General features: G+C 34.3%; 2 protein-coding genes across 2 annotated transcripts; one reads left to right on the forward strand and one right to left on the reverse strand.

The window, feature by feature from the left end:
• The first annotated feature begins 1,841 nt into the window (after positions 1-1,841).
• On the forward strand, positions 1,842-4,479 carry LOC114725419 (cysteine-rich receptor-like protein kinase 10). The gene is made up of 2 exons (XM_028911937.1): positions 1,842-2,712; positions 3,845-4,479. Exons 1-2 carry the CDS (start codon positions 1,842-1,844, stop codon positions 4,477-4,479), a joined length of 1,506 nt encoding a protein of 501 aa, XP_028767770.1.
• Positions 4,480-16,048: 11,569 nt separating this feature from the next.
• On the reverse strand, positions 16,049-19,876 carry LOC114725420 (cysteine-rich receptor-like protein kinase 10). Its single transcript, XM_028911938.1, has 7 exons — positions 19,099-19,876; positions 18,087-18,221; positions 17,443-17,558; positions 17,127-17,337; positions 16,747-16,984; positions 16,486-16,636; positions 16,049-16,387 (listed from the first exon to the last, which is right to left on the reverse strand). Exons 1-7 carry the CDS (start codon positions 19,874-19,876, stop codon positions 16,049-16,051), a joined length of 1,968 nt encoding a protein of 655 aa, XP_028767771.1.
• Between the last annotated feature and the right edge of the window lie 3,957 nt (positions 19,877-23,833).

Below are 23,833 nucleotides of genomic sequence, written 5' to 3' on the forward strand. Positions count from 1 at the left end.
TCCTTTAATCCTAAAATTATTAATAAAAATGATAACATTAAATTCTTAAATACCGATAAAATATTACTAAATATTAACATATTAATTTTAATATTTAAAATAATTATGATTATTATAAAAAATTATTATTTAAGACTAATAATTTTAAGATTAAATAATTAAAAGTATACTTTTTAAAGTTAAAGAACTGAAATAAAATTTTATGTAAAGCTTAAAGAGTTAAAAATATATTTTGATCTTTCGTTTTTCTGTCAGTCAATCACAATCAAGGACAAGGAGGCATGCAAGTCAATCCTTTCATTATCTCCGCAGCTGCCACGGAGCAGTCGATTTAGCCACTAGTGATAATTTGAATTTCCAAAATAAGTCTAAAATGACACAAATGTAAATAAATAAACCGATGTATACATGTTGAGTTTTCATTTGTTATCATCAACCATTCAATTTCATACATTTTGAAAATTTTTAGCCTATAATTCAAGAATTTTTTTGCCAACATATAATTCAAGAAAGTTATGCACATCTAAGATAGATACTTGAGGGCAAAAAATCTACTACTTTCTGTTCTAATTATAAAATCTAATTAGTTTATAGTGCAAATTAAAATATAAACTAAATCTTTAATTAGAATTGGAGGTAGTATATTATACATGGCCAAAAAAACACTAGAATTTATGTTGAATTTTTTATCCTTACCTGAAAATTTCTCCCTAGCAGTCTTTGAATGAAATTCTAGTACAATAACAGTTTAATAATTTTAAATTTGGATTTTTTTTCTTCGGCCCCCTGTTTTATTCTGATGTCCATTAAGAGGCTATGTTGGTTTTCTTGTATACAAGTGTGTGTGTGTGTGTGCGCATTCTCAATTGCTTATAATAAGCTTTTGTGATTGATTTTTCCATCTTTTTCTTTTTTCTTTTTGGGTGGTGAGAAACCGTCTTATTGCTCTTTACTTTTGTGGACAATATCATTTTTCTTATCTTTGTAAGCAATGGCTGCAACAAGGTCGTCGCTTACCCTCCCTTCTTCAATTACTGTAAAACACTTCTTCCATTAGTAATGGTAGATGGCAGAACTAATCATCCATTGAGGGTAAAGAATATGATTTACTCGGACTGTCATCTAATGTGCTGATTTCTTACATGAGCAAGCTCATGATCCTAAATGCTATAATTGCTTGAAATTAAAACCGGTAAAAACACAGCATCTTAACTGCTCTCTCTCTCTCTTTCTCTCCCCCCCTCCCCCCTCTCTCTTCTTGTTTTGTAAATCATAAATCTTGGTTCTTGTCTTTCTGGATCTAAAAACACTCATACGAAGGGTGTAAACGTACAGCAGGCTCTTTCAAGCAAAGTCTTGGCATGGTGAACCTTTTCACATTGGCAAATGAAAATCATACGGAAATTCCTCTTCCGTGAATAATGTTGGGTTATTGGCCTCTAATGGCCGGCGCCTTTAATACCCCTAATAATGCTCTATCTTTCTAATTTTGTTTTTTGACCCCTTTTGCTTTTTATTATCAGTTTTATTCTGCATGTGAAATGAAAGACATTATGATATATGACTGCTCATGAATGTTTTAGTTTTGTAATTTTAATATTTTACAAAGAACATAAATTGGCTTCTTTTTTTTGGGGGGAATATCATATATAAACAATATAAAATACTTCTCGTTTCATTTAAAACTTAAGAATCAAAAGGAAAATAATAGTAACAATAATGAGAAGGGAAGAAGATGGGAAGATGCGGTTGTGGCGTTAGAGGTCCAACCGCGTGAAAACTTTGCTTCACTTTATTTCGCAGAAGCCGTGAGGACGCACGCCGAAGCATTGGGCAGGAAGATGGATATGCCATTTCTGAAACTGCTATCCTATTTTCTGCTTCTCTCCTCCTTCGATCTGATTTCTTCTGAAGTTGACATCCCGGCTTACTTTGACCACAACTGCACAACCAATAAAAACTTCACTTCCAATAGCCCCTACCAGTTCAACCTTAACACTCTCTTCGGTATCTTTTATGAAAAGGCCGCCGGCGGTGATACTCCCGAATTTTTCAACACCAGCTATGCCGACGTCGTATATGGCGAGTTCATGTGCCGAGGTGACGTCCCCATTCAGGTCTGTCGAGATTGCGCTCAGGATGCCATAAATCGAATAGCCTCAGAATGTCCCTACAACAAAGAGGCAGTCATCTGGTACGACCAGTGCTCCCTCCGCTATTCCGATCGTTCTTTCTTCTCCACCCTCGATCAACTGCCTACAGTTAGCAGCCCGTTGGCGGCCGTGGCCCCGATAACCAGCTGTACTCTTAACCCATCATCACCATGCAGCCAGATTCCATCCCATCCATATGACAGAAATCAAACAAGGATGGAGGACTTGAGGCCGACAAGGAACAATTCAAACCCTGATGCATACGCAGAATTAAATAAGACGTTGAATGATGCGGTGGTGGAGGCAGCGACGTCAGGTGCCAAGAAATTTGCAGCAAAAGAAGCAAACTTTAGTGGGGGATCGCTGTACACTCTTGTACAGTGCACGCTGAATCTGTCCCAACAATTCTGTAGCAAGTGTCTATATGGTATCATGAATCTTCTTCCGAAAGAAAATACTACACGCAGAAGAAGAATTCAGAATCCGAGCTGGAATTTGAGATTCGGAGAAGACCGATTTTATTACAAGGGTGACCAGCCTCCCTCCACTGCATCTGAAGGTGATGTCACTAGTTTCTTTCTTTCCTTTTCTTTGCACGGCAATAAAAGAAAACAAGGAGAAGAAGATGAGGAGAAAGAGATTCCCTTCACGTTTTTCAATTTTCAATTTATTATGTATGTGTTTTTTTCTTTTAATTAAGTCTTTAATTTAATTTGCTTTATTCATTAACTCTTGTATAAAAACTAGAAATGCTAATAGAATAAAGTTATAAGAGCTAATATTACTAAAAAAAATAAAATTAAATGATTTAATTGAGAGAGAAAAAGATATATACCAAATTAAAAATAAAAAAAAAGAATAAATATCAATACGGTTTTCCTTTTCTCTTTTAGGGAATGCATGGTAACTATTATCATTGAGACTCCACGGAAAGATATTGAAAAGCTTTCCCACATGGTTTTTCTGTCGCCGTGTCACGCGTTCTTTTCAATGTCACATTCCAACATTAAAGCAATCAATTTTAAATTTCATAAAAATTGTATAATTTGTTACCCACGATAATTTGGTGTTTTTGGGGGGGGGATTGATTATATGTTTGCTTAGTACTATTTCAATCCCTAATATAGGACCTAATTAAAGAGTTACATTGCTTTTATATATAAGATCTTATTAGTTTTTTTCAAATCAACTGTGTTGATATTCTCCCAGCAATAATTAAATAAGAGAGGGAGGGAAAAAATTAAAAAAGATACTTAAAGTGTTTTAAAAAAATTATATTAATTAATTTAATCAATATTCTTAATCTATTAAAATTAGTTAATTATATCTCACATTAAGCATAAGAGGAGCATTAAATTTATATACACGCAAACTTTGACTTGTTGTTACTGATTTGCGTTTTACAAACTAAGGATTAAAGTCAAAGGAGAGATACATTTTTGCGAATTTATTTATTTAGTTAATTTTGGTCATTTTCACTGGAGGGAGACTCGACGCGTGTTTGAAGACATACCTACAGAAATAGCAGAAGCTTTTGAGGTTGACAAACAGGAATGGACCTGGAAGGAGGCGGGATGAGCTTTTGAGTTTTCTTTTGGTCTTGGTTTTTATTTGATGTTTTGGGCTTCGGCCCCTTTCTGTACCCAAAACAATGACTTAATCCTGAACAATTTGTTTCTGTTGTTAAACAGGGCTTGGACGTCCTGATCTTACAGGCAGCGACTGCTCGACCACCGAAGCCGACGATCAGTACCTAAACAACCTCAGAAATCTCACTCAACAACTCTCCAAGGCATCCAACGACACCAAAAACAAAGGATTCTACAGCACCAGCGTTGGAAACAAGCCGGACACCATCAACGGCCTCTTCATGTGTCGGGGAGATGTGCCCCTTGAGCTCTGCCATGAATGCGTCAATGAGGGAATCAAGCAACTAAACTTTTCGTGTCCCAGTTCAAAGGAGGCTATCATATGGTATGATTTGTGTATGCTCCGCTATTCCAATCGCTTTTTCTTCTCTACCCTGGACACACTGCCTGTATATACAAAACCCGGTGGGGATATGCTTGACAACGAAACAAAGACCTTCAATCGGCTGTTAGGGAATACATTGAATGATCTAGTGGCGGCAACGACGAACTCATCAGAGAGTGTAGGAGTGAAAAATTTTGAGACAAACACAAAATCCAACGATTTAGAGTTGAAAACGTTGTATACTCTTGCACAATATACTCCAAACCTGTCCAGCCAAGACTGCAGAAAATGTCTACAAGGTGCTTTGCAAAATATCATGTCATGTTGTTCTGCAAAGAAAGGAGGACAGTAAAGCAGTATAGAGACCTTAAGCTAAGAGAAAAAGTATTGTATTGCCATGGATATGATTTGTACAGTGCTGAATATATAGACTCTGGTGATACAAGAAAGATGGGACACGTAGCCCTAAACAGAAAAATCTAGAACAACTATACAATCACAGTGGGCTAAACTAAATGGGCCTTAGACACGTTATTTTCAGACTTGGGCTTTGTTCTAACAGCCCCCCTCAAGTCGAATGGCAGCTGTGTCACAGTGAGACTTGCGCGAAGGAATTGAAACCTTGGTGCATCAAGAGGTTTGGTAAATATATCAGCAACCTGATCTTTGGAAGAGACAATTGAAATTTGTAAATTCTTAGCAGCAACTCTCTCACGAACAAAGTGATAGTCTAATTCAATATGTTTGGATCTAGCATGCATAACAGGATTGGCAGCCAAATAAGTCGCCCCTATGTTATCACAACAAAGAATGGGAGGACTAGGAAGAGCAACACCAAGTTCTTTCAACAAATTCTGCAACCAAATTAAGTCACAAGTGGCAAGTGCAAGAGCTTTATATTTAGCTTTAGTGGAAGATCTTGCCACAATTGGTTGCTTTTTAGAGCTCCACGAGAGCAAATTAGGACCAAAGAACACACAATAACCACCTGTTGATCTTCTATCATCAATATTCCCCCCCAGTCAGCATTAGAATAAGCTAGTAATTGTTTAGGAGCTTCAATTTCAGTATAGGCAACCAGAGAAGTAAGAGAGGTCTTTCGAATAAGTAGCCCATAATCAATAGTTTTTGACAGATAGCGCAAAATTCTTTTTACAGCCGACCAATGAGTATCCAGTGGATTGTGAAGAAATTGACAAACTTTATTGACAGCATAAGAGACATCAGGCCTTGTGAAGGACAAATATTGTAAGCTACCGACTATACTTCGAAAAAGTTCAAGATTGGTAAGGGGAGAACCAGAGTAGGCAGATAATTTCGTTTTAGGAGACATCGGGGTATTTTCAGGACTACAATTGGTCATACCAGATTTAAGTAATAGATCAGAGATATACTTGCGTTGAGACAGAAATAACCCTTCAGAGGAGAAGTGACATTCAACACCCAAAAAATAACTCAATTGCCCCAAGTCTTTAACTGGAAAATATGAATTGAGAGTATGAATGAGATCTTGGACGGCAACTGAGTCAGAACCAATAACTAAGATATCATCAACATAGACCAGAATATAGAACACAAAGGTCGAAGTGCGTTTGATGAATAAAGAGGTGTCGGCCTTAGAAGAATTAAAACCCAATTTCATCAAACATGTGCTGAGTTTAGAGAACCAAGCTCAAGGTGCCTGCTTAAGGCCATAAATAGAACACTGAAGCTTACAGACATAATCAGGGAATTGGGCATTTCGAAAGCCAAGAGGTTGAGTCATAAAAACATCTTCTTCCAAGGTCCCATGTAAAAAGGCATTTTGAATATCAATTTGTTGAATGCACCATCCAAAAGTAACAGCAAGTGAAAGAAGAAGACGGATGGAAGCAGGCTTAACCACAGGAGAAAAAGTTTCATGAAAATCAATACCTGAAGCCTGATGAAATCCCTTTGCAACCAGACGAGCTTTATACTTGTCTAATGATCCATCATATTTGAATTTTTTTCGGAGCACCCATTTACAACCGATAACATTTTGGGATGGAGATGGAGGAACCAAGACCCATGTTTGATTAGAAAGAAGAGCTCGAAGCTCTTCAGCCATGGCCACACGCCACTCAGGATGGCGTAGAGCTTCAGCGACAGAGGTGGGTGCATCGGGAGGCGTGCTAATCATCGATGTAAGAGCTCTGGAAGGTGGCCAGGGAATGGTTTCATCAGTGTACTGCTTCAGCTTGAGAGAGTGAGTCTGGGACCTAGTGATGATACGGGTAGAAGGAGAGGAGGACACTAGCACAGGGGAAGGGTATGACGAAAGAGACGGTGAGGACGAAAAAGGTGACAATGTGAGAGGGAGAGATAGATGCTCTGGATCAGATATTGCAGAGGAGTTATCGGGTGGAGGGATCGGACTGTCGGGTTGAGGTAAAGGAGGAATGGGTTGGGCTCTTGGAGAATCAGAAGGAGAATGATTAATTGGGTTGGGCCTTAGGTTAGTGGAGAGATTAGGCAAAGAGGTAAAGGTAGGAGGTGTGGAGTTGGGCTGGGCCGAATTGGAAGGAAAGAACTAGACACCTGGAAAATCAGTTTCTTGAAAAATTACATCTCGTGAAATCAAGACCTTGCCAGATTTGGGCTCAAAACATAAGTACCCATGATGAGCAGTGGCATACCCAATGAAAATGCAGAGTTGAGACCTTGGTTCCAGCTTATTACAAGTGTATGCACGGAGATGAGGCCAGCAAGCACAACCGAAGACTTTTAAAAAGGAATAATCAGGATAGTGATTAAACAAGAGTTGATAAGGGGACCGGTGCTTAAGAGAAGCGGATGGTAATCGATTTATAAGATAGACAGCAGAGGAGAAGGCATGAGCCTAGAATTTGGGAGGCAGAGAAGCATGATTTAAAAGAGCAAGACCAGATTCAACAATATGCCTGTGTTTGCGTTCAACTGATCCATTTTGAGCATGAGAATAAGGACAAGTAATTCGATGAATTATGCCAGAGGATTGAAGAACAAAGTGAAGAGCTTGAAATTCTCCACCCCCGTCTGTTTGTAAGAATTTGATTTTAGTATTGAACAGATTCTCAACTTGCTTTTGAAAATTTAAAAATACCTTAGTAACATCAGATTTTGCTTTGATGGGATACAACCAAGTAAACTGTGTGAAATCATCAACAAAAGAAACGTAATACCAAAAACCATTCAAAGATAAGACAGGGGCTGGGCCCCAGACATCACTGAATACAAGAAAGAGGGGATGAGGGGAACGATGTGGTGAAGAGGGGAGGGGAAGAACATGACTCTTTGCTTTATTACAGGAAGAATAGGACACAGATTGAGAGGGAAAACTAGGAAGAGAATGCTGGGAGAGCACCCTGCGTACAATCCTATAAGCTGGATGACCAAGTCTGGCATGCCACTGATCAACAGATGTTTTGACTCCAAAGCTGGCTTCAGGTGTCCGTGTTGGAGCAGGATAGAGGAAATTTTCAGTTGGGCCTTGTAGTAGAACTTTTTTTGAATGAAGGTCCTTCATAAAAAAATGAGATGAGTAAAACTTGAAATAAACAGAGTTATCAAGATAGAATCGAGCAACAGAGAAGAGGTTTTTTGAAATTGTGGGTATATGTAAAAGATTAGATAAATGGAAGTTGTTATTAAGCATGGAATAGGTACCTGCACCTTGATTAGCAATAGACATGGAATTACCATCACTAATGTGAACTTGCTCCTGACCTTTGTATGGCTCAGAATGAAGATTAAGATCAGACAAATCCTGGGTCATGTGATTAGTGGCTCCTGTGTCAAAATACCAGGCATTATCGGGGGCAGACGAAAAAGCAGAGTAGTGAGCTTGAGGTAGAGACACTGGAGAAGGAGTGTGATAGGATTGATTGTAATAACAGTTTGTTGCTATATGACCAGTGTGTCCACATATGAAGCATGTAGATTCATTGTTACCACCATAGAAATTCCGTCCTGCAAAACTTCGTCTACCCCTTCCTCCAAATTGTCCTCTGTTTCCAAAACGACCATATCTCCCTCTACCACGATACTGATACGGACCACGAGGTGTGTACTGAGAGTGCTCAGGAGTGGATTTTGCAGTAGAATTGGCTAAAATTTCAGTTGAAGATGAAGAGTAGACATTGTTTAATCTAGCCTCATGAATTAACAAGAAACTCAACACCTCCTCTGAGGACAAAGAATCAGCACGGGTGGTGAGTAAAGCAACGATTGACTCATAGTCAGAACCCAAACCATTAAGTAAACAGGTAATAAAATCAGCATCATCAACAGTTTTTCCAGCAGTGCTTAATGCTTCAGAAATCAGTATCGCCTTTTTGTAATATTCAAAAATTGTTTCAGAGCCTTTCTTCAAATTAGTGAGCTGATTATGCAAATGTAGGAGTCTAGCTTGAGATTTCTAGGTGAAAGTTTTCTCAAGAGCAACCTACATGAAACGGGCAGTCTTGTTTTTGATCACCTGACCGATTAAGGATTCGGATAAGGAAGAGATAATAACTGAAAGAACAAATTGATCCCGTTGAAACCATTTTGTGTATTCTGGATTAGGTTTACCATCAGACAGTAGAATAGAGGGAGGAGATGAAGATTCTTCAAGATGAGAGAAAAGATTTTGCCCATAGAGATACGGGATCATCTAGGCTTTCCAAATGCAGTAATTGTCATTGTTTAATTTTATTGAAATGAAATGAGAAGAAGAGGGATGTGGATTTGATCCCACTGTAGATTCATTTGAAGGCGTTTCCGCCATGAGAGAATTCAAGGCTCTGATACCATAAAGCAGTATAGAGACCTTAAGCTAAGAGAAAAAGTATTGTATTGCCATGGATATGATTTGTACAGTGCTGAATATATAGACTCTAGTGATACAAGAAAGATGGGACACGTAGCCCTAAACAAAAAAAATCTAGAACAACTATACAATCACAGTGGGCTAAACTAAATGGGCCTTAGACACGTTATTTTCAGACTTGGGCTTTGTTCTAACAGACAGGTCATGAATCCTAGCTGCAACTTGAGGTTTGAATCGTACATATTTTATAATGACAGTAAAAATGTTGTTTCGGTGCCACCTGCGTATCCCCCAGATGATACAGGTCCCCCAGGAAATCCAGGTAAAGTAATTGTGATCTAATCATTTTTCTTACAGAGATATAGTTAACTAAATGCAAATTGATATTCTTAATTTGCTCTCAATTTTGTGCTCACAAATCTTCTCCATTTCTTGTCTGTGGAATGTACACACCCATTTAATTTACTCAAGAGAAGATAACGACCACTCACGAACAATTATAATAGCGGTGGTGTCTGTCACTATTGGCTCAATCATGCTCCTTTGTTTCAGCTACTATTACTGGTAGAGAAAAAGGAGCAAGAGCTATAAGGAGATTCTGAAGAAAAACTGTATGTATGCTTTTTTTTTCTTCCCTTGAAAAAACAGGAAAGAAAACTCAGTCAACTGTGAGAAAAACTATGTTGTTGTAGTGTACTTACCTTGAAATGTACATATATCTATAGTTGGACGTGAAGGAGCCATGTTAGAGTCATTGCAGTTCAATTTGGCAACAATTGAAGCTGCAACAGATAAGTTCTCAACTAAAAATAGAATAGGCAAAGGTGGATTTGGAGAAGTCTTCAAGGTAACTTAATTATGCGATCAAATCCACGTGTGTGCTTGTGTATATCATTAATTGCAAGTATTTCCCACCCTCTCATTATCTGACTATTTATGATTTCAGGGCATTCTTCCCAATGGCAGCAAAATAGTTGTAAAGAGATTGTCAGAAAATTCTAGTCAGGGCTTATTAGAATTCAAGAATGAGGTTCTATTAATTGCCAAACTTCAACATAGAAACCTGGTGGCACTATTAGGATTTTGCTTGAAAGACGAAGAAAAAATACTTGTTTATGAATATGTTCCCAACAAGAGTCTGGATTACTTTTTATTTGGTTTGTCTCTCCATTTTTTTCAATTTTTTTTATTCATATACTATCTCTAGTTCTAGTTATAAGACATTGTTTGTAGACTATAAACGAGGTCTTATAATTAGGACTAAAAGTAGTACTATCTATTCTTTCATTACTCTTGGAGGTGAACATACCTGTCATTCAATTTAATACTCACAAAGTAATTTAATTATGAATAGATTCACAAAAGCCAAGAACGTTAAATTGGCTTGAGTGCCATAAAATTATAGGAGGAATTGTTTGGGGAATTCTTTATCTCCATGAACATTCACGTCTTAAAGTAATACATCGAGATCTCAATCCTAACAACATATTGTTAGATGATGAGATGAATCCAAAAATTTCTGATTTTGGCCTGGTATTAATGAAAATAGGGGAAACACAAATAGAATTGTTGGAACATTGTAAGTTCTTTCTCTCTTTTCTTCTATTTTTGTCTTTTTCTAGAGGTACGTGTGTATCTTGCATGTGTACTTTGCTATTGAATTTAAATACTGGCATAAGATTTTGCTCAAATTGATTGGTGCTAATATTCTAACATATATTGATATATTTATTTTTTATTTTATATATTTATTGCAGGGGTTATATATCTCCAGAATATATTCAGTTTGGACTATTTTCTGAGAAATCACATGTTTTCAGTTTTGGGATGATGGTTTTAGAAATTATTAGTGGAAAGAAGAATATAAATTCTCATCGTCAATATCCTAAATCTCAATATGCTGATGGACTATTAAGTAATGTGAGTATGAAACTTGCAATTTTTCTCAAATAATCATCTCATACCTTTCATCGTGGTCATATTTACAAGCATCAATGCAGTCATTGGAGCTTATGTTAACAATATTCTATAATCAAATTAATAGCAGGGCCCTATTTTGAATTAATGATTTGACATAATGGCAGGCTTGGAAGCATTGGAGGGACGAAAAATTGATAGAGATGTTGGATCCAAATCTGACAGAAGCTGGGTCACACAGTGAAATAATCAGATACGTCCATATCGGCTTGTTGTGTGTTCAAGGAAATCCAGAAGTAAGGCCTTCCATGAATGAAGTTGTTCAATATCTAAGTAATGATTCAATTCAACTACCAATTCCTCAAGAACCAGCATTCTTCATACACAGTCAAATGGAACCAGTAGCAACCACTACAGAAATGGACGGTCAGCTTGCCAACCACAATCAATATTCCATCAATGAAATGTCGAAGAGTACACTATTTCCTCGTTAGATCGGAGTAGATCAGACTTCAACTTTTGTTTTTCTCTACTCTGGGAATTGATGGTTTGTATTTTGTTTTTAAAATATGTGTGCAATAACAATATAAATTTGATCATTTCAGATTTGGATTTGTTTTTGGCCCCTTTTTTCTTCTGCCATCCATTAAGAGGCTCTATCTTTGTATTTAATCTGTGCAATACTTTTATCTTGTAGATACCAAACAGAGCATCTGTGTTTAAGAAAAAGCAGAAATAAAAGGATTGTACTGGTGAGGAAAAAATTCACTCAACGAGACTTCATTTGTAGAGCATGATTCTTTACTGACAAATCAATTGGTAAGCTCCATTTGACGAGGCAAAAAAAAAAAAAAGTTGCTCTGGAAGTGACAACTGAGTTAAATAATTGCTGTGATATAAAACAATTGTAGCCAGGCACAAAGGCTTTGCATTTGGATTTTATTGCATACAAAACAACCCGATGATGTACTAATCACTTCATTATATGATCTGAATTCAATATTTATCCTTGAATCCTATATCTCTGACAACTTTTCATCCCCCCACCGATTACAAGCCTGTAGCAATTAAGTCTAGCTAATTATTTTAATCATCACCCTTTTATTGGAAAATATATTATTGAATAATAATATCAACATTACCATTTATGTTGAATCTCATCATTTGGGTACAATAACCAAAAAATACTTGTTCTCTGAATAACAAGGTACCAAATTGAGTCTTGGTGGCAAAGGACAAGACGAAATAAAAGCCTCATCCTACCGAGGATAGAATTCACTTATAGACATTTCGTTGATAGAATCTTTACTTTTGGTATTAATAAGCTTCATTTGGCCCTCCAGAAAGAAAGCAGGTTCTTGTGGAAATGGCAATTGAATTGAATCATTGCTAAGATATGAAACAACTGTAGCCATGGAAGGCCTTGCTTCTGGATTTTCTTGAACGCATAACAACCCGATTTGGATGCACTTGTTCACTTCATTCAACGATTCACAATCATTTAGATTTGAATCCAAAATCTCTAATATCTTTTCTTCCTTCCATTGATTCCAAGCCTGCAACAATTCAGTAGACTTAGCTATTTTAATCACCACCCTTTAAATACCTCACACCATATTGTTAAAATAATATCTCCTAGATTTGAGACAATTGCATAAGAAATATTAGTGTAATAAACACATTACAAAAATTAACTTACATAGTTTAGGAGGCCATGAGATTGATCAGGAAAACTTGTGATCTTCTTTCCACTAATAATTTCTAATACTATCACTCCGAAACTAAAAATATCTGATTTTTCAGAATATTGTCCAAACATTGCATATTCTGGAGACATATAACCACTAAAAAATAAAAATGTCAATCATAAGTCTTTTTCTGATAGCTAACAAGCAACACATTTGGACATTTCAAATGGGAAAAAAATGAAAGACGAACTTTTATGTCGGCTTATCATTTGGACATTTCAAATTAGAAAAGAGAAAGAGAATATTACATTAAAAAGAAAAAACAGAATGGCAAGCATGGGTGCTAAGGTGTGGGCTACTTCAGGCCGTATCGCTGTAGTGTGGCCTGTATCTGCACCGTTAGCCCATTTCACTAAGTGTACATAACACATATATTGAACATGTGGCGACAAATTTTGATTTATTTAAATTTGGAGCCCACATTCTATGTGTGTATAAGAAAAAATTACAGTAAGGTTCTTAAAAAAAATTAGAAAACAAATATCAAAAGTTGTCATTTTTTTATTCTAAAACTTGTCATTACAATTTGTCATTACATACTACTTAAATTGTTATTGAGACTTCTTAATAATTATTTTCTTTCCTTATAACCTTATTGTAATTCTCCATATCTATATATAATATGTTTGCGACAAATGAAGACCGATTTTTCCGAGTCTTTATTTGTTGGACTCTTCTTTCCGGGTGCTCCTTACCCCTTCATAGGCGCCATGCGATATACACCCATATACTTACTTTTATCCTTGATTTAGACAGAAAGAAATGTTTTTAGGAGTTTTCTTTTTTAATATTCTTTTTCCCCTAACTTTTTTTCTCCATCTAATCCAAACCACATTTTTTTCGGGAGAAATCCCTTTGTACGGTAATTAAAAAGCTCCATTGTCTTTTTTTTTTTATTGCCCAGAGTATCCTCCTACCTGAACGGTAAGAGACTAATCTCTCGAGTTATTGTCAGACGCCGTAGTGGGGACTCCTCCCAACAATGTTTTTTTCCATACATACCGCCCTAAGAATCGAATCCAAAACATGATGTTTAAAGTGCCTAAGTCCCTTCCACTTGGACCAATGGTAAAAGCTCCATTGTTAAGTAACAGTTTCCATGAATAAATATCAGTGTCCATGTTTTGACATCACGGATCTCATCCACTGACACTCATACTAGGAATTCAATACTGAAACAAAGGAACTGAGGAAAAAGAAAATTTCATTCTCTTATATAAGAAACTTTTAGAGTATTGTATCTGCTACAGGCATGATAATTAAATTCCTTTGTTTTATATTTGTCTGTGTTAAATAAGATAAATTATTTTTCTCATGACCACTTCAATTATTGCACATTTTGGTTTTAGAGGAAGATCTCGATGTAAGAAAATTAACAGATATTTAAAATTGTCATCTGTAAATAACTTATTAATTTGGTCCTACCTAATTGGGAAGTTAATCTTGATCTAATATATAAGACCTATTTTATATGTTTATCAATTTTTTTCAAACTAAACTTATTTTTGATATTCACTCGATCAATAATAATCAAGTAGGAGAGAAATGAAGAAATAGAATTAAAAAAAAATACTTATGGTATTTAAAAAAAATCATATTAACTAATTTAAGTAATATTTTTAATTTACTCTAATTAATTAATTAATTAGGTTTTATATTAAAAATAAGAGATTGCTATTTATAGTCTCTCCCGAAGATTAATCACGTTGTTAGAATAATTCAGATCGAGTTCATGTAGGACAACAAACCATTTCATCCGCGGGAGACAGTGAGGTCTACTTTGCCGGCCTCGGGTCCTCGTGCTAAAGAAGCCAGGCGCACATTGAATGCTGAAAATTCATTGCGCGTACAATATTATTAAAATTCTTCCAACCAGAAAACTCATTGTGAAAAAAAAAAAAAAAACAAACGTTCATATACTTTTCAATTTAGTTTTAATTTTTAATACATAATTTCTCTGATTTTGAATGCATACTTTTTAGTTCAAATTGAAAAGCTAATCAACGACATTTGGGATTGCATTTTCTGGAAGAAAGGAATTGATGTATGTATATATGTGTGTGTGTGTGTGTTAAAATAAGAACTGCCGTGTAGCTTAAATAAAATTCATAAAATCTTATATAATTTCTTTCAAAACTTGTAAGACGTGCTCATCGACTTCCAAAGAAATTAGCGTAGAAGTGTTCTATAATTAATTTATATTATATGACAAGAGAAATTTCTCTCAAGTACTAACAGGCATTTCTTCTAGTAAAAAGGGTTTTGACTGCTTAAACACGAGGACTCAGGTTTTAGTTTGTCAGAATACGAAAACCATCTTTGATAGACCTACCTACCTCCAGTTAAATCCAACAATATTCGAATCTGCTGATCCAATCAAATGGTTATATATAAAAAAATATCTCTCAAGCGGAAAAAGAAACAACAAATAATGAGCAAGAAGGCAGATAATTAATCTGTTTCCTCTGTTTTGATTCACTTCATTTGTTTGCTTTTCCTTTTAAATCTATTTCAAAAGCAAGTTTTACTTTCTTCGCTTAGAAAATTAACACCTTGAGCAAGAACAACAGAAATAAGGGATTTGAAACTCAAATTTCAAAACTTTCAAAAATATCACAAATATATTCCACATGCATGTGTCAGCAAATTAAGGTGGGGATTGGATGACAGAGACATGAAGACGACGTCATGTGTCCTTTCAATGGAAATGTGTGAAGCGTCCAGTGATTTTTTCTTTTTTGGTTTTGAAACCCAAACATTAATATTTTGCCATATGAATTTCAGCGTTTATAATAAATACGACCAAGGTTGTCAAACTCACAAATTTAATTAAACTCGTGATGATGATATAAACTTGGATCGTAAACTCAAATCGTGAACTCGTAAGAGTTTACTTTTATTAATAAACTAATATTAAAAGTATATAATCAAATAATTAATATATATATAAAAATAAGAATAATTTCGTTTAAATATATTTTAAATTTAAATAATTAAAATTATATCCATCAATATTCATAATTTATCATATTCAAAAAAGAAATTTCTATAAAATTCACATATAAAATCACTAAACATAATCAAATCCAAAAATTCACTATGAGTTTAAGAGTGAGTTGACACAATTTTGTAAGCTAAAAACATAAAGACGGTAAACTCGATAAATAAACACGTAAGTTTAACCAAGTTTACAGTTATCACGAGTTTAAAAACGAGTTGACACGATTTTGTTAGCTGAAAACGTAAAAACGTTAAACTTAAAGAGTCAACTCGCGAGTTTGACAACAGTGCATACGACTGCTCAAATATAATCTATGCCATGAATGGTTTGGCAATCATCGGTACAGAAACATCATTTACTACTTACGCAAATAACGTGCTTTAATTCTTGATGATTTGACACGTCTACACCTATTGACATAACGTAGTTGGGGTGAACAAAGGTACTAACGAGGATACATGTCAGAAATTGGATCTTCATCCACAGACCGTTGCATAGACTTATTTGTAGATTGATCCAAGCTATCCTCGAAAATTGCTAGACTGTTTGAATCTGTTCTATGGGGATCAAACAAAAATGCTGGCTCGTGAGGATCTGGCAGGGTGACGGAATGACTGTTTAGCATCACCATAATAAATTGTATCGCAGGTCTTAGAGCTGGATTTTCCTGGATACACAAAAAGCTCATATGGATGCATTTAATAACTTCATTGCTTGAACAAGAATGTCTTACACTAGGGTCCACCAATTCTAATGGTGTACCTTCTCTCCAGAGTTTCCAGGCCTGCAAATCCGAAAATATATAATCAGGTTGTTAAGATTTTGATCTCTCTAGTTACCATTTGAGTTTATTTACTTAGCTTTGCTAATATATATACTTACATAGGTTGGCAAGTTTTGAGCATAATTTGATGCATGGAAAGATGTATTCTTCTTGCCACTAATGATCTCCAGAATTAGGATGCCAAAACTATATATATCACATTTGAATGAAATATGACCATGCACTGCATACTCAGGAGCGATGTAGCCACTACAAAATAGCATGCACATTACATGGTAAATAATCTCTTTTTCCTAATTCATTATAAATCATGATACAAAAAATATAATAATACAAAACTGTTTACTTAAGTAACTTACAATGTGCCGACAACTTTACTTGTGCTGGCCTGAGTTTGATCGGTTCCAAAAATTCGAGCCATACCGAAATCAGATATTTTTGGATTCAAATCCTCATCCAACAATATATTGCTAGATTTGAGATCACGATGTATAATTTTCAATTGAGAATCTTCATGAAGATAAAGTATTCCCCTTGCAATGCCTTCAATAATCTTGTATCGATTTGACCAATTCAATTTAGTTGTGTTTTCCAATCCTATATGGTTAATAAGATGCAAATTTAAACAATAATATAAAAGGTTAAATTCACATCCCTACTCAAGTTCGAACAAATTGTTAATAAAAATTATATGACCGGATCCATAATTGATTGCAAAAAATAATTCTGCATAACTTACCAAACAAAAAATTATCCAAGCTTTTGTTGGGCAAAAATTCATATATGAGTATCTTTTCTTCTTCATCCAAACAAAATCCAAGAAACGTTACAAGATTTCTATGGTGTAGTTTTGCCATTGTAACTACTTCATTCTTAAATTCTAGGACACCTTGTTTGGAACTACTTGATAATCTCTTCACAGCTAACTCTTGTCCACCAGGTAAAATGCCCTGCATATGAAATAACCAACTATTAAAAATTATTTGTAAAAAAAATTAGTTTTATGATTTTGAGAGTGCTTGGGATATATACATCAGAAAAATAAAATTTTATACCTTGTACACCTCGCCATACCCACCTTGGCCTAGTTTATTGTCGGGGGAGAAGTCGTTTGTGGCCGATTTGATGGTATCCAAATCAAAATGTAGAGACTCTACACTTGAAGTCTCACCTACATGACCCAACACAAAAAAATTGCTCAATTTCCCAGGACTTTCTTGCTCTCTATAGTTATTTAAAGTACAAACATTGTATGTTTAATTTCAATGGTCAATTGAGAAGTGTTAGTTCATTAATTGTAGATCAAAATGTGGGTTAGAATTAATTAAAATCAATAAATACGTAAGAGATATAATTTTCCTTTCAAATATACCCTCATGACTATGAAGATAGCAAGTGAGAGAGAATGGGTGAGGAAAAAGATGAGAGAGAATGAGTGGAGAGGAAAAAAAGAGACAAGATATATATATTTAATTAATTAGGTAAAAATGAAAAAAGTGTATTAAATTTTCAGACAAATACAAAGTTTTGCTCATACACAAAAACCAGCCTGATGTAAGAGAATGTTGCTTACGTAAAATCGGAAGAAGTGTTATTCGTTAGGAATGGAAACTTTAATTTATTACTTGCATGTAATTAAACTTTAATTAATTAAAATGAAAATTGAACGTTTGTCTAAACATGAAAGCTGATCCCATACCAGTTTTAGGAACTGAAGCATTCTTCCTTGCTCTCCACCACCTAAGGCACAAGAAGCAGAACGAGGCTTGCAATACGGCTATCGCGGTTTGAACCACTATGGCGATAACTGTCCTACCCGAAATCTTGCCCTTATCTGAATAAATAAAAAAACTAAGTCACGCACATACACACTCTTCTGATTTTTATCTAAATTATATAATTTTTAATTAAAAATATTTTATTAACTTAAACACGTATTCTTTGCGCTTGAGTTTTTAAATCGAGGGTCTTTTCTTAAATTTATAACTAAACTGAAATATAACGTATTTGTCAATATGAAATTTTATGTATATTTCAAAGATAAAAATTCCGCGCAATTTACTATGAACTAATTTATGAATCAAACAACACGTCACACCACATCAATCAATTGTAAATTTATCAGAAGTATTTTATAAGTTTAGTTTGTCTCCACACAAAAAAAAAAAACCCAGTCTTCTCAAGTCAAACTCTACTCAGATCTTATATTAAGTACATAAAGTAGTATGATTTTTGACAGGAAAAACTCATATACATCTCTATAGGCCAAAAAAAAAAAATTACTTGTACGCTAACACATGCGTAGTTGCAACCTGTGCCATGTAATCGAAAATAGTCAAAGGGGCATGGTCAAAGAGACCCATACAGCAAAAGCAGGTTTATAAGTTCAAGAGGCTAATTTTTTGAGATTAGGCACATACAATTGATTATATTTTCTGGCAATAATTTTTTTTTGGGTATAACTCAGAGTATCTTCAAGTCACTTTAGGCCAACAAGTACACTTTCCGAGATTCAAACTTGTGTTATCTTCTTCACGGGAGGTGAGACCACCTACTATTTCAAAGCTGTTTATTTTCTAGCAATAATTGAGGGGACATATTTGTGCTGATACTCATCAACTCACTTCTAAATTTTCATAACATCACACACTATGTTCTTGTTTTAGATTTATTATATTTTAAAACTAGAAGATATCCTTACGATTGCTTACCATTGGAAGTGAAGGCTGACTCTGGCACACGAGGGGAAGGAAGCGACGAAATCACTCCATAAAAGGGGTACAATTCATACCTTACGTTGCAACTGAAGGCGCGTGCGATTGCCCCTAACCTCCCAAAACAGCAATTCGGATACTCTCCGATTGTTCTTCTCAGACAGTTATAACAGTCATCTCTAGATATATCCGGTGTGCACTGCGCCATAGTGTACAGAGTTTGAAAAGAACTGTAATTTTTTTCTTTCGTCGCAAATTTCTTGCTACCCCCGCCGCCGCGGTACGCCGCTTCTCTGGCCACCGCATTCATGGTATCGATCACCAGTTGCATAAAGCTTTTGGGATCTGTTGCGTTGCCGTTGTTGTAAAGGACGCGAGTGGGATCATCTTGCTCTATGGAGAAGAAATCGGCGTCCGAGTATCGTAACATGCACTTGTCGTACCAACCCGCGGCTTCGGTATAATTGAGGCATTGCCTGATATCTTTGGTTGCCCGGGAAACACATGCTTGACAGGCGGAGACGGTGGTGTCTCCGCGGCAGAGGTAGAGACCGTAGACGGCGTCGTCGTTTTGTCCGACGGTGGTGTTGTAAAAGCCACCAATGCTATTGGCGTTTAAGGAAAGAGTTGAAAGCAGGCGATTGAGATTTGAGTGATATGTGCTGTTTGGGGCATAAGTAGGGCCTGAACAATCCACCTCTGGTTCCTGTGCTTTGATTCTAGCAATGAAAAAGATTAGAAGAGCAAGGAGCAGGAACGCCTTAATAGAATCCATGAAGTGAATCTTTAATCTTTTGGTGATGAAATGTGCGGTTTCACAGCATGATGCTCGACCAATTTATACACCCACCTAGAATTTAGAAACAGTTCACTAAAAGCTTGTTTGGCATCACGTAAAGTCTTTGAAATTTGTTGGGATAAAAAATTAATAGTTAGCATGATTGTGAAGGTAAATTTTTATGCCAAAAAATTTTAAACGTTAAAGAAACTTTTTTTTCTTTGAGCTTTGGCTTTGAAATCTTTTTTCCCCTTAGATTTGAATCTTTTGAATATGACTTTTTAATATGTTATTCGAATAAGTTTCTATCAAAATAACTTATTTTTGTTAAAATTTATTTAAACAGAAATTTTATTACCCTAATTAATTCCTATCTCAACTCTTCAATTTGTAAGAGTCATTTTAATATATTATTCGAATAAGTTTCTATCAAAATAACTTATTTTTGTTAAAATTTATTTAAACAGAAATTATATTACCCTAATTAATTCCTATCTCAACTCTTATTTGTAAGAGTCATTTTACTTATATTAATCCGAACTAACCTTTAAAGACATGTGAATAGGACTTCGTTGTGGCTGCGTTGTACAACCTCCCACTCTAATCACTCCCGAATAATTTTTGTGTTCAATAAAATAAAAAAAAAGTCTTAAAAGACGTGTGAACGGGACTCGGTGGTGGCCGCGTGATTTGTATACGCTCCAACTCCAACCATTCCCGAATAATTTGTGTGAGCCATAAAAAATAGTTAAAATATTAAGATTATCATGAAATTAAATTAACTTTTAGTATTATTTTTATCACCCCACCCCCATTACTATGTGCTGCTGGTATTAATTTATATCCTTTCTTACTACCTCTATATATGTTACAATTTCTAATACTCCTTTGATACTATTTATATGATAGAGAGAGAACATTTTTTAGTTATATTTATAAGGCACTGAAAGAAATTTTGTATGGATATACAATTTTATCTTTCGTTTATTATTTGGTTGACTTTGTTTACACGAAGTATAATGTATATTAAATAAGAATAAAGTTGAAAAATTGTTGAATTTTAAATAAGAGTTAATGAAGTTTAAAGTTTTTCTTGATTTGTGTAAAACATATTGGAAGTGACTTATAAATAGGATTAGAAGAGTAGTAATATATTATAATGGGGCATATATCAAAATATATATTTAATGCTCCAACAAATCAGGAAATTAATACCTGTCTATCTGTATTGATATTATTAGTAGATGCATGGTATAATTAATGCATATGCTGATATTATTAATCAAGTTAGGGGATAGTGTCTATCCAAAATTTTGGATTAATCCTGTCCTTTTTATATATGATCTACTCTATTTTTGAGGTTGTCTAGGCATTAAATGCATATTTACTAGCTAATTGTTTCTTTCATTAATTGCATTATCCTTTTTTCCCTACATCCTCTTTTATTTTTTATTTTTAAATTTCTCGCTCTCTCTCACCTAACTTGTGCTAAACAGGGGTATGTTTGAGAAAAAGAATACTTTATATATTTATTATTTTTAATTGACGTTAACGAATTTCTTAAACCATGTATTTGATTAATTTAATATTATAAAAAGGATAAGTAAACTTGTGAAAAATAAAACTCTTTCCACCAAATCTGCTATTTAAACTCCCAACCATTTAGATATATTTGAAAAAAAAAGCTTATGTCGCCTATTTTATCAAAAAAAGGGGAGAATTACAATAAAGTCTTTAAAAAAAATAATTACATAACAAATTTTAAAAGTTGTAATTTTTTATTATAAAACTTGCTATTATAAACTGCTTAGGTTGTTATTAGAATTTTTTAGTTATTAGTTTTTTTATTGAGATCTTATTGTAATTTTTTCAAGAAGAAAAGACGCTATGTCCCTTAAGCTAGCACGAGCTGGTCTTGCATGAATACCCCCCCAAAAAAAAAAAAGAAGCTTAAAGGTTAAATCAAAAAACAGGTATAAATCATGGGGGAAATGACGGGGAAGCCTGGTATCCGTACTATAAAAATCGACTTTTTTTTAACAATAAAGCAAAAGTAAGGACTAAATTTAAAAGTAATATAAATTATTAAAAAGTACTTAATTAATTTTTATTGACCCCAGGTCAACATAATACCATTAAAAAGTACTTAATTAATTTTTATTGACCCCAGGTCAACATAATACCGTGAAATATAAAATCCGACCAAATTGACAGGCTCAATCGGTGACTTCCCAGTTATTGGTTTAGAAATGTGATTAGATTAAAAACTTAATAAAATACTCTAACTATCCCTTTATTTTATCTTAATTACACAGACTTCTTATATATTTTGAAAAGTACATTCAAGTCCAAACCATGCATAAATAATATTTTGAAAAGATTTCAAAAATATACTTTTGAATTAAAATTTCTATTAAAATAAATTTGATTTAATAATTTATCCTTATACTAAATTCCTAATTTACTTTCGACGGTTTGCAAAATTAGGGAAAAAAACACGAGCAGCAAGAACAGGCATAGGGAAGTTAAGTGCAGCAATGGAGAACTGAGGAAGCGAAAGGGAAGTATTTTTCCAAATCAAAACTCATATTTGTCCCTCACCCTAGTTCCAAGCTTGTTCTCGTTTTAATCCCCCCCCCCCCCCCCGGTTTTCATGGATACCGTCTTCTTCCCTCATTCTTGCTGGCATCCTATAGAATATGAAAATAGTTATTTTTTTTTTAATAACGGTGAAAATAATTTTTCGAAACTTACCAAAAGGATTTGCTTGATGAGCCAAACTGTTTTAATTTGGAATAATAGTTTTAAATAATCATAGTTGTTGGCACTCTCTTTTTATTTTAATTCAGAATGACTCGTGATTATCCTTGCTCTCTCTCTATATATAGTTTCATTTGATGCAAATAATGTGCTATTTCCTTAAGTATATACAGCGGCACGGTTGAGGTAGAATGTAAAGAATCTTGGAGATTTTAAAAAAATAAAATTAAATGGTGTGATAGGGGACAATCGTTATATAATTATGACTTAGTATTACAGTAGTAATTTTGAAGATCATTAAGTCAAGAAGAACTCGTAACAAACCTCACTTAACTGCTTCTCCAATAATACCTTCTGTTGCTCCTTCATAATAGGATTTAATTTTTCGTTTTCTTTGTAATAGGATTTTATTTTTTTCCTTTATTTTTATTTTTATTTTTAAATAATTATTTGCTTAATATTTTATTATGAGTTTTAGCATTGGCCGTTGAGGTTAAAAGCTTGATTAAAAATTTGATTAATTATTGTAATAAATATATACTTGACTAAATGTGTTTATAAAAATATAAATCATAAATGCTAGAAAATATGTTTAATAATTTTAAATTATAAATTTAAATGTTTGATACAATCTCTCAAACTTGTATTATTTATACAACAAAATCCGATGCTTAATATATATATTTTTCTCCATTAAAAAATCAAAATAAATGAGTTTCAACGAATTTGTTGAAAAATTCAAAACATAAAATTTCATAATATAATCAAAATTAATAAATTTTATAACATGTTAGATAGTTGAGGTAAATGGAACTTAACCATATGAGAGGTTGCTGTGAAGTTTATTTTAATTTTTCGGAATATTTATGTGTGTGTGTGTGTGTGTGTAAGTTTTAAAGGTATAGGAAAGATGCGTGTAATTAAAGCAAAGCCGAGGAGTATTCGAGTATTTTGTTTAAAAAATTTTGAACCGACATAAACTTCTCAATCTAGCGTTGAATGGGTCCAAATGAGCGAATCTCGGTGGGTTAATTAACTATTTTATCGTGTTGGAAATCAAAAGTTTGCGCAATAAGCGGGGAATTTAGGGAAGGAATGGAAAATTGGGAAAAAGTAGGGACGGCCTTTGTGTAATTTTCCCAACACAATATGTAATGTTATGCAAAAAAATTTAATATCAACAATTTCAAACTT

Source organism: Neltuma alba, unplaced genomic scaffold (assembly GCF_004799145.2).
Source record: "Neltuma alba isolate B1F8T4 unplaced genomic scaffold, ASM479914v2 tig00012252_pilon, whole genome shotgun sequence".
Lineage (NCBI taxonomy): Eukaryota > Viridiplantae > Streptophyta > Magnoliopsida > Fabales > Fabaceae > Neltuma > Neltuma alba.